This window comes from Malurus melanocephalus, unplaced genomic scaffold (assembly GCF_030028575.1).
Source record: "Malurus melanocephalus ecotype Western Australia unplaced genomic scaffold, MMel_1.1 scaffold_45, whole genome shotgun sequence".
Classification (NCBI taxonomy): domain Eukaryota; kingdom Metazoa; phylum Chordata; class Aves; order Passeriformes; family Maluridae; genus Malurus; species Malurus melanocephalus.
Window position 1 is genome coordinate 655,096 of NW_026623277.1, and position 12,072 is coordinate 667,167.

Sequence of the window (12,072 nt, forward strand, 5' to 3'; positions counted from 1 at the left end):
AACTAGAGTGAAAAGATTCTTTGCTAATTCTAAGACAACAGAACTGGTACACAGATCTACTGTCTTACCTCCTTGTTGGTAACTAGGATCCTAACCTAAATYGCTAATAGCTCAAGAGCTTTGCAGAAATCTTTCACTACAACTGCTTACTCACTAAAGCAGTGGAAAACATGGTAAAAGACCAATTCATGACACTTTTCTCCCTTCAACTTTGTTTATTGATGTACTGAACATGAAAAAGTACAAAGAATCCAAACACAAAAGAAAACATGTACAACCTCTTAAATACCCAACAGAATATATTCTCTATTCCAACAAATGTGAATTAAGTCATACTATACAACTTGAAATAAATACCAGCCTTATATTTTACTAAGTGCTCTGAWAAACACTGTAAAGTGAAGCCCAATTTACATGCCTTCTCATCAATGCCTTTAGTTGCTACAGTAGTATAGGAAAGAAGCATGTAGCTACTATTTCTCCCACATTGGAAAGTTTGTCATTTCTATACTATATACACAACTTTTAATGCAGAGGATTAGCTTTTACAATCTAAATGCATCTAAGAATGAGGAAGTACTCAGGAAGCCAATTGATTTTTGAATAGCATTGAGTGGGTCAGCATGAAAACTTGCTTATTCACTTTAGCACGCGCTTCACAGTAAATGTACTGTACTATACTGAAAATTTTATAACTACAATTCAAAAGAATAAGAATCAAAAACAACTGCAAAGATAGTGTACAACTATGTTATGCATAGAACATTGCTGTTTCTAAGGGGAAGCGTATGAGCATCTCAGTTTATACAAAAAGCAGGACGTAACTACATAGTTGTCAGTGCATCCTGGTGAAGGCATCAAACCCTCAGCTTCTTTTTTAAAAATTTAATTATAAGCTAGATGCTAATCAGAAAATATTCTGTATTTGTTTTCCTTAAATTTCTTCAATACATGGTAAAGACTTTTTCTATTTCCCCAAATAGTGATTTAAGCATCATACAAAGTTAAACTTCAATAGCATACAGGTATTTATGGTTTTCATATGAAAAATGTAAGGAAATTTGCTCAAAACGTATGTTTATACTGTTTTTGTTACCACAAACATATTTATAAACAAAAATGTTGCATCACCAGCATAAACAGCTGAAGCTAGACTATCTACAGACAAAAATAGCAACAGATCTGATGCACTGTAAATTCAAGTCCTCAGGAAAAAAAAAATTAAAAAACAAAAGAAGAGAAAAAGCAGACCTCAAGTAACAATGTTAATGCCATTTACAAAGAAAAACTTATACAAAAACATTCAAAATTGAACATCACTTGGCATGTAACTTAAAAAACAAACTATAATAGAAATTAGCTGAAAGGTTCATAACTTAAGTCTTATTTACATTACACAAAGCTCAGGTGTTAGCCTTGAACATAACTTTCAAAATACCTCCTAACATATCCAACTCAGGCCACTTCTGCTGATTTGCCATGGCGCAAACCATGCTCAATGTCTTTTGTAAGACAAAACAATTCTTCAAACAATAGCAAGTACATCACTAAACACCGTGAGCTCTATCTGAAGGGAATTCTTTAGGAAGAACAGATTTTTTTTCCCCCATTTCTCAGTATTTTAAGTTTTCTGCTTGCTCTTATAGTGTTTTTTTTAATTTCCATTTGTTTCAAAATCACAAATTAAAGTGAGCCACCTATCACTTAACCAGGATGATCAATGACTCCACTGATGATTACAAAAAATGAAACCAACAGTGCATCCCATTGACTTTACTTCTTAGTACAAAGGTCTCAAAAGTAGTTCTACATCATAAATCTTCCTAAATTTTTTCCCAACAACTGCAAGTTTCCTGGTAAATTTTAAAAGCTCACTAGGTGTCATATGAAGAGATTTCTCAAAGTATTCAAGTCAAAATATTTGTTCCAGGACCAGTAAAAAGTTTCTCCAAATTTTTTATTTTTTTATAAAAATAGATGCTTTTTTTAAACCCACATCAAAGAGGCTCTTATCTCTTTGGCAAGGTACTGCTTTACGAAAAGTTCTCCAGTATTCTTACAATAAGCTTTTATAATGTGTTCCCATTCCCCAACCCAAATGARGATGATGAAATAAATACTGTTTTATAAATTTATAAATAAAATGTAAACTTCAGATACTTTTCTTGAACAACAAAACAAAACAATATTGCATTACAATGTAAATTAAACACAAAGCAAATCAAGAAATAACAAAAAAAAAAAAAATTATAGTATTACACAAAGCCTCGATATTTACTCATAGGTTAAAGGCAGTCACGTATAAAGAAAAAAAACTTCTTCCCTTAGCTGAAACATTTTAAAAGGTCCACCTTCTTCAAAGAAGGCAATAGAATACGCATTGTGACAGGTAAAAACCCTGTACCTCTTGTCAATACTCGAACACAAAAGATAGTTAAGAAGTTCTAATTCAAATATTAGCAATAAAAAAATCTCACATATTCTTAGGATGCTAAGTAGTCATTTTATCCCCATTTCCACACTGACATACAACAAAGGCATTTACTGATGCATAAAGCTTGTTGTAAATTGCCTTTGTTGTATAATTTTCATGTATTAATGCACTGAGAATAACTTGTTAGGCTTTGTGCGTTTTGTTTGTTTTGAAGGAGACCTGCAATACTCTGTCACCAAGGCGGTATCCGTTCAGGCTGGCTATTGCCATAGCTGCCTCATCGTAGTTTGTCATAGTCACAAAWCCAAAACCTTTGCACTTGTTGGTGTTGAAGTCACGGATGACCTTCACATTGGTTACTGCTCCGAAGGGTCCAAACATTTGCCAGAGGATACTCTCATCAGCATCAGGGGCCAAGTTGTACACAAAAATGCACCACCCAGTTCCTGCATGTCCAGGGATATTAATGCCGGCCAAACTGGTCATTCCATCAATGGTCATTGGAGGAAACCTACTAAAGAATGAGGGAAAGCAAAAGAGAATCATAATATAACTGTTCACACAAAATCCCAGAGAAAAAATATCTAAAGAAAAAAAGAAAATGATACAGAGCTTTTCACAGAATGAACATGTTGCTCAGACTAGGAAGGTAAGATCAAAAATATTTTTGCCCCCTAACTGTGCAAATAKTATGTAAAAACTTATACATGAGTAGGGAGAACAGTGCTAGGCATGTCTGAAATGACGTAACAGGAAATCAAAAGGAAAGCATGCTATAAAACCAGTGAGGATTAGCAAGTCATTTGAAACAGGTATTCCATGGAACTGCTACAAAAGGTTTGTCTATTTCATGCAAAATGCATCAAAATGAACAATTTCAGCTGAAGTCTCAACATGCAAAAATCCAACATAAGTCTTACTGAAAAGTAAGAGTTTGCAAAATACTTCAAAATAATTTGGCTGTTATGAACCAACTAATCCTTTATTACCTCTTTACTCCATAAGCTATGTTGAGCAGATTGTCCAACCTGCAAAATATTTAGCAACATGTTCAGTCTTCAGACTTTTCCACCCTTAGCATATTACTGTCACATCCATAACACTATACAGAACCTCATGCAATGTTAGAGTATCACCACCGAAAGAGCCCCGACACCTTGTTACACCTGAGAGTTAGTGAATACAGAATAGATATTCTTGTGTAGTAACCACAACCAAATGAAGTTCATTTCAGAAAGTACACCAGTGCCACAAGTTTAGCCTACATCACACACTGTTAGCATAAAGTTACTGTCAGTGACCACAGTGAAATTTTCCACGTTACTGACTGGGTTGGCATGAAGGCTTTTATTGACGCTTCAGACATGAGTAGCAACTGCTGTACCATGAAGTCCAAAAAAACATTTTTCATATTCCTATTTCTTTTGGCACTTCCAAAATGTTGGGAGGCAGAAGGATGGTTTGGCTGACCAGGACTTTTGAAGCTAAGGCAAAAAAAGTAAGCGTAAGGACAGCAGAAGCTAAGTCAGGGACATGGAGAAAATACAGAGACATTGCTTGCCACTGCAGGGAGAAAATTTGTGTGCCCAAAGCTCAACATGAGTTGCTTGCCAAAAAMGTGGAGGCAACAAAAAGAGGTTTTTAAATATGTCAGTCTTGAAGAGCAGTCYAAAAATAATATCGGCCTGTTATAGATTAAAGATGTTCAACCCCACAAACAGGGACACAAACAAGACAGATGTTAATGCTTTCTTTGCCTCCATCTTTAATACTGAGGATGGGCTAAGAGGGTCCCAGTGCCCTGAGCTRGAGAACCACGGCTGTGAGAATGGTGAACAACCCAGAATTCATGTGAGATCTCCTGCTCCAAATGGATCCCTACAAATCTATGGGTTCTGATGGGATTCATCCAAGAACATTCAAAAAACTGGCTGGTATCTTTTGTGAGGACTCTCTCAATGATTTTTTTAATAGTCTTGGGAATATGTAGTTGACTGAAAGCTGGCTAAGACTATCCCAATTTTCAAGCAGGGCAAGAAGGACGACCCTGGAAACTACCGGCCTGTCAGTCTCACTTCAGTGCCTGGTAAAATTRTGGAGATTATTCTGGCAAGTATTGAAAAACAAATCATTCAGCATGGCTCCATGAGGGGAAAAGTCCTGCTTCTTAAACCTAATTTCCTTTTATGACAGGATAACCCACCCAACTGATCAAGGGAAGACAGGTCCTTGTTAGAGAGGAGTCAGATGAGGACTTAATACAGTAATGGTATCTATGACCGGTATGATTTATTTATCAGTTACCCTGAAGACTTGAAAATATTMTGGAAAAATTCTCAGGGGCTTCACAGGAAAAGATGCTTTAAGTTAAACATCTTATGGAAACTGACATTTATATARAGCTACTTTTGAAAGTCCAGCTCAAGTTTTCTCTTAGTAAGAAAAAAAGGAAGCATTGTATTGATCCTGTTGTTTTTACTARAAGTTTATACTGTTTTCAGGCCTGGGGCAATTGCATCAGGTAATCCTGTCTGCAATGTCAACAGCTGAGATTTCTTGCATGTGTAACACATGAAAGACTGAAGGATTGGTGCCATCTCAACTATGTAGTCAGCACCAGGCCGGGAATGGCAAAACAATGCAAAGCAAAAATGTAAAAGACATGAAAAGATTATTTCCCTTTACAGGAAGATATACAGATTTATACAATAGATTTATAATTGGGCAAGACTATCTTTTCATGAAGAGCCATTAGCCTGAAAGCCTTGACAAAACAAAAAAAAAAAAAAAATCACTGCAATCTCAGCTTACCTTTTGACCAGTCAGTTAAACCTTTCCTTCCTYCCACAGCAATAGAAGTGAGAGATGTTTTTCTCTCCTATTTACTATAGACTTGGTTTTACTCAATGCTTTTTGTTCCCATTATAGCTCTTTGTGGGGCCAATTACAGTATCTCTAAAGGTGCTTTCAAGCATTACTTTACACTTAGTATCTCAGAATAAAACAATGCCCAGTGAAAAGTAAAYGGACATTCACAAAAATACACTTCATTTTAAAGAAAAATAAATTTCTACGAGTCAAAATTTAAGGTACAATGCCGAAAGCTGCAGGACAGGGGTAGTCTATTGAAATTACCTAAGTGCAAAGAAATAAGTCTTATCCAAAAAAAAAAAAAATCCCACTCCTCTGAAAGGCGGAAATCTTGCAAAAGATTTTGCAAATCTTGATAGATCTACTCAGAGTATCAATCACTAAGCCAGCATCTCAGCCAGCATGTGAGTGAAACCAAACACAGAGGAGTACCCTGGAACATGTGCAATCAGAAGAACTCAAGGAGCCTGCAGGGCGAGACTTGCCAGAATATGCTGACTGTTGTAAGACACAGGCTGCTCAACAGCTCACCCATACTCTTATTTCATACAATGCACTTGAGCTCATCCTCCCATTTCTACCGCTGTGCTCTGTCTATGGAATAATGGCAAGCCTAATTTTATGCAATATTCAGAATACTGTTGTAAGGTAACCCTTTTATGACCTAAGAAGCAGTAAGATCCACGAGAAAGTAGACAAAATTTGTTATCCCCTTTCTTATAGCAGATCATCTGCTCCTCACAACCTGTGAGACACTTGCAGCATGTAAGGCCGAAAGGCTGAAGAAAAGAAAAATTCAAGAATTCTGACAGAAGTGCAGACCATGAATACTTGAATATTTGGCCTATAAGCAAGCCAAACCAATGCAGAGCTTTTGAAATTTGGTATATTCTCTTTGAAGCAAGCTGTCAACTGGTTTTGTTTCTTGAAAATTAAACYAGAAAAACTCTTTGAGTGTATCATTATTTAACACATTCCAGGCACATTTTTCAGGGGCAGAGGGAGGGAAGAAATGATCAGAATCACTGAAAAAAATCCGAGGTACTCATGGATGTAGATAATACAGTATTTGTTTCACTTTGTTCTCCAAAACATCTCTCTCACCATCTGTTCTTTYCAATATATTAAACAGCACAGGGAACTGTATGGCTGTAGCTTCAACATGATGGGAACATAAATCCCAAAAAAACCCATGCGGAAAATATGTGAACAATGTTCATTATGAAAGGTTATAATAAGTAAAGATGAAATGTGACATGGAGAACATAGACAACTAACTAGGAAAAAACTGACGGCCAGAATGGGGAGAGAAAATGTAGAGGTAGGTAAGAGGAAGCCGTGGCATATCATATGGCTAAGAAAAAACACTAAACATCCTAGGTCAAWGTCAGCTGAATCAACTTGCACATTAATCAAGAACAACTGAGGAAATTAACAGTAAGCTTTGGAAAAAAAAAAAATCAGTGATTGAGTAGAAGAAAGATGCCACCTTCGTTTAAATAAAAATACTTATTAGGCACTGAAATGCTATCCAGTAGGATGGCATGCATTTTTGGTTTTAGCTGTACTGTGGGAGCATAACTGAAGTTCAACATTCATGTGCTTCCTGCCCATACAGGAGTCAGACAAGCAGGAAAGCACAGGAGTGGTGGCAAACAAACAGAACTACGGGAACGTGCAAGTTCCAGCACAGTTGTGAACATTATCTGACTTACCTAAAACGTTGAGCCTGCTGAGCTAGAGGTGCGGGATACCTTCTGTTTGGAGAATGGTACAGCTGGGAAAGAATGGCCTGATTGGTTTTTTGGCTTGGATTGTTAGCAAACTTTACAGTGATGGGCTCTGTGGCACCTGGAGGTTTCTGGCCATTCAAGCCCTTGATAGCTTCTTCTGCTTCAATTCGCTTGTCAAACCGTATAAACCCCACGCCCCTTGATACCCCTGCACAAGGTGAAAAAAGCACATAGTAATGAATTCACAGTATAGTACATGTTAACATTTTATTTGCGTGGCCAATTGCTATGTTAATGGTCAATTGTACATGACAATTTTAAGCTTAACAGAACTGAGCTTTTGCTTATAGTAAAAATTTTTTACTGTAGGTTTGATTTTAACTTTTAAATTAACTGATGTAAGACACATTCGTGTAAAAAGCTTGTAAGGTTGAGGGAAAACGGTGGCAAAAACTTAAATATAGTAAGCCAAAGCGAAACTAGAAACAAAGCAATTTTGGTGAGGATGGAGATGAACCCAAATGAGCTGCACTGTAACCTGTGGTCAGCTCATGCTACTGAATTTAGGCAGTACCTAAATTCATGAAAATCCTGTACAAACTTAGTTCTCTGCTCTCYAGCAACAAAAGAAATGGCTTTTGTAGTCCTGCGGTAGCTCCTGAAGYTCTCTGTAGAGCAAATATGCTGTGAGGACAATGATGTGCATGCACTAGATTGCAATAATAGGAATTATGGCCATGTTTTCACAGTGGTAACCCTGAAGTAAAAGATTTGGTTTCAGTAAATCACCATTCACCACTACTGCTACTTTTGAAGGAAACTTTTCTTGATATGGAAAAGTCAAAGACAACAAGCAAGGGAATCTGAAAGTGTCTATGGAAAGTTTTAGGAACATCACGCATGAAAAATTCACAGTGTCTTAGATATAAACACATTAAACTGTGTATACTTGAACCAATTAACATCAAAGCTACTAACACAGCCACCATTACAACGTTTTGTTGTAATATTCCTAGCGCCATTTAAAAGCCCTTTACATTTTGGTTCATGAATAACCAGAAGAGTTAGACATTTGTCCTCAATAGAGAAAGACATTAGCAACAAAAAACTTATTCTGTTCATAAACAATGATGATTTAAACCATCAAAGTGACAATGAACAGGCGTAAGAAAGCTTTGAAGAGGCAAATGTCACAGCTTCAACTTTGCATTTTTTATCTGTCAGTTTGTGTCACAACCATTATTATTCATACCACTTCAAGCCTACTTCTTCCAAATTACTAAGAAGGAGTGGAGAAAGCTTAAACCTTAACAACAGTCTATATGCCAGAAAAATATGCGGCCAATAGCAGAATTTATGAATATGAATAGAATTACCAGGCATATTGGAAGTTCAATTATTTTTACYTACAGGCCCATTTGTTAAATTCCATCTATTTCTATGTATGAATATACAGGAGCCTTCTGCGACCAGCTATTTATTGCACAAAGACCAGGAATCTGTCCCACACATCTGCTACATCTACAAGCCAGTATTTGCCCTTTGGCTTTCCTTTCCATGCCTTTCTACACTTTCAAYAATTCACAGTATTAAAACACTCTACATATTAGCTGTCAGCATTGAGATCTCTTTTCACCTGGTGGAACTCAAAGGAGTACATACAAATTCCTCTAAAGGTCAGCCCAGATTCAAACACTAGCATGTACAAACTTTTCAAAGTAGGACAATTTAAAAACTTTATGACCTTCTACAGTTGAAAGCTGTTTTGTCACCCAAGAGGATATGCAGCTTTGAAAAGGTACAACTATAAAAAAAAAAGAATAAATCAAACCTAGCTTGTTCAGGGAATAATTACGTGAGTAAATGACTTCCTCCATCCCACCCCTTAGTGCTCCAGAATTGGAGAGCCCTGCTTCTTTGTATGCTGCTTTGTGCACTCAATACTCCTGTCATGTACTTGGCTTTTCCTTCCACTGCTTATTTCTGGCAGAGACCTCATGGCAGATGACGCAGAAAATTATAAAGCTTCTCAAGACCAGCCATTTGAGACAGAAAAAAAATACAGGCATTACTGTCCGAGTCTGAAGAGTAACCACGAAGTGTCACTGACAACCATTCCCTGATTRAGACACGTACTATAACAATGCAAATAACCTGCCATATCTTAGTATTTCAAGGCACTGAGTAATCACAGAAATTATCTGCTTCTGAGGAACTTGAAGTTCATGTGTGTGACCAAAGTTAATGACTTAGCCTTGAAAACAGTCTTAACAGCAATTGCCAGTCTGGAGCTTCTGTAATTCTAGCCTCAGAGAACCAGCTGTGCACTTCTGCATAAAATCTTCCTTTTACAAAAAAAAAAAAAAAAATTAATAGCATTTTGTAAGGCACTGGGAGACTATTTTCATGCAGCAGCTTGGAAAGGAAGATTATGGCAGCTGTAAATTTATTACAAGTCATCAAACTAGCTTCAAACCTGCACCTTCAGGGTGGAAATGACTCAAGCTGGCTCAGTACACTACAGAGTCTATTTTTATCCATGAATATTTATGAACAATTCCAGGAGGAAAAATACATTTTCTGGCCTACATACACTTTTTATATATTACAGAGACTATAACTGTACTAAAAGATGAAATATTTCTTAAACTATGAATCCAAAAATGAGAGGGCAAGCAAAACTGCCTACTTACCTGTGACTTGGTCAACCAGAATACGAGAAGTAATAATGCGTCCATATTGGGAAAAGAGCTGTTCCAATTCTTTCTGGGTCATTGTTTTGGGAAGTCCGCTAACATACAAATTCGCGTCTCTGATAGAAGCTGAACTTGGTCGTGCATAAGAAACCTTAGAAAATACCAAAAAAAATTACAAATCCTAGAGAAAAAAATCTTTAACATCAGCTGAAATTGGCTAACTTTATTTGTTCTGAGACATTAAAATATCTCCAAGAGCATACAGAAAAGTTATACTGCAAAGCCAGTTCAGTGGGTTTTTTAGGGTCTGTTATTTGGTGGATTTGTTTTGGTTCTTTGTTGTTGTTGGTTTTTTTGTTTTTGTTTTTGTTTTGGGGTGGGGTTTTTTTTTTGAGCTGCCTTCTGAAAACTCAGAAATAATGCAACATAGACCACATAGGAGAAGCTGACTACATGAACTCATATATAAAAAGTCCTTCCAAATATTGAGAAAAAGCTAGCACATTCCAGCAAGCCCTGGTGGAGAAAGTGTTCTCAGTTTCCTCACTGTAAGCTTAAACAGACAAATTTAGGAATTTCCATGAATATCCCATGTTCCATGAATTCTCCTTAAAAGGCACTAAAACATACAAGGAATTAAGATTTCATTGTGATATGTCAGCCGAAGGAACAGAAAGACAATCTGAAGCACTCAGAGGTTTGCAAGTGTTTTTGAAGTGCTGTGTGTTTTGTATGTGTTGAGTTTGCCACCAAAGGACACAACCACAGTCATTCATGAGGTCAAGATAAACTCTGCTACATCACTTTCACAGGCCTAAGAATGAATGGCAGAAGCAGGAATCCAACCTGTATTTTGCCTGTTCAGCAGGTGGTCAACTGCTGCAACAGAGGCCTAAAATCAAGTGCCATTTAACAATGAGCCTCTCGGATCCTTTTGGATGGAAGCTTTTTACCTGCTCCTTCAAAGTGTCAGACAGAAATATTTAAGACCATTAAGCAGATTCTTAAATCTTTAGACACATGCTACTAAACAGCATGTTCACGACTTCATACTGAAGTCTTACAACTGACTTTACCCTTACTTCAAGAATGATTAGGACAGAATATCTGTGCTTCTCTAGCAGAACAAAATACCTTACCAGGCTTTTCACCTATGCAAATGTAAAAAGGATTCTCAAGAAGTAGTCAAATTTATCTCCTTTCCTTCCTTCCCCTTCAGCGCACTCATAGCCAATACTAGGCAGCTGAGACTTGATTCTGTCACACTGTCATTTGCCTAATTGTTTGGTATTTTGTTTCAAATCCTTCCTGACTCATTTCTCATGCACATCAGCAGACTCTTAAGACTGCTGTGGAAGCAAAACAGAAGAGGGCACACTGGAGACTAAACAAGCAGTAACCCAAACAGGGGTGTGATGTTTCAAGTTCCACCCAGAGGCTTTCTGTGAGATACCTTTGCCTGAACAGGACTGACCTCTCAGACTCGCAGCCATCCAACACGGAGCCTTGTAAGGCACACTGCCTTCCTCTTTCCATGTGAGAGCCACACAAGAGCAAAGGACCCATGTGCAAAGTTACAGGAAAACTTTACAGAGAGCAGTGTTTGCCTGCATTCAGCCGAAGAAGCAACAAGGACAGTGACAGCCACCCTCTTCTGCCAGGCAGAAAAAAACAACAGCTGAGGAATGACCCAACTTGCTCAACTTGCCTATTTGGCCCTGAGCTTCTCTAAGGAATAAACTTCCATCCCTCACTTGGCAGGATGGCATTAAGGAGACCCAAGGCCAAGGAATGGCAACAGACTGCATGGAGAAGAGGACTAGTCCTAGTAAAATCATGAACTATCAAAACCAAGCAGTTCYAGCTAATTTAATGCTTGTTTTCAAAAGAAACTTTTCCACACTCCTCTGCCTCCCCGTAAGAATTTACCTCTACACAGTAGATGGTCACAGCAATAAAGTCCATTTATAACTGAGCACAATTAACTGTTTCATAGTTTTTAACTGCATGTGAAATTGAGATACACTGAATAGTGTCCTATCCAATCCTTTTTCAGCTGTCAAACACAAGGTTTCTTTTCCCATATGCATTTGGTCTGGTCCCCTGGAGAAAGCGTCCAATTCCTGGGAGTGATCACCAGCAGAGAAAGAACGAAAACCAGTGACTTATCTTTAAACTTAACAAGAAAGCTATACCACTGCTAGTCAAACAACATTTCACTACTGAAAAAGTAAAACCTCTATGATTAACTGAATATTAGGGAGGTATTCTAGATTTTGCATTAGCTTTGAACACAAATATCTGTTATGAAGCTGCTTTCCAAGCACGATCACTGGCA

General features: G+C 37.4%; 1 protein-coding gene across 6 annotated transcripts in view; it reads right to left on the minus strand.

Moving 5' to 3' along the window:
* Positions 1–205: 205 nt before the first annotated feature.
* ELAVL2 (ELAV like RNA binding protein 2) overlaps positions 206–12,072 on the minus strand; it is a 46,334-nt gene continuing 34,467 nt past the window's right edge. For 2 of the 6 annotated variants that reach the window (XM_057364965.1, XM_057364962.1), the window contains 4 exons: positions 9,732–9,885; positions 7,021–7,246; positions 3,424–3,462; positions 206–2,948 (listed from right to left, as the gene is read on the minus strand). In XM_057364965.1, the coding sequence (XP_057220948.1) occupies positions 2,618–2,948; positions 3,424–3,462; positions 7,021–7,246; positions 9,732–9,885 (750 nt within the window). In that variant the 3' untranslated portion in view covers positions 206–2,617. The remainder of the gene's footprint in view (positions 2,949–3,423; positions 3,463–7,020; positions 7,247–9,731; positions 9,886–12,072) is intronic. The other 4 variants (XM_057364966.1, XM_057364963.1, XM_057364967.1 and 1 more) reach the window with 2 other exon arrangements.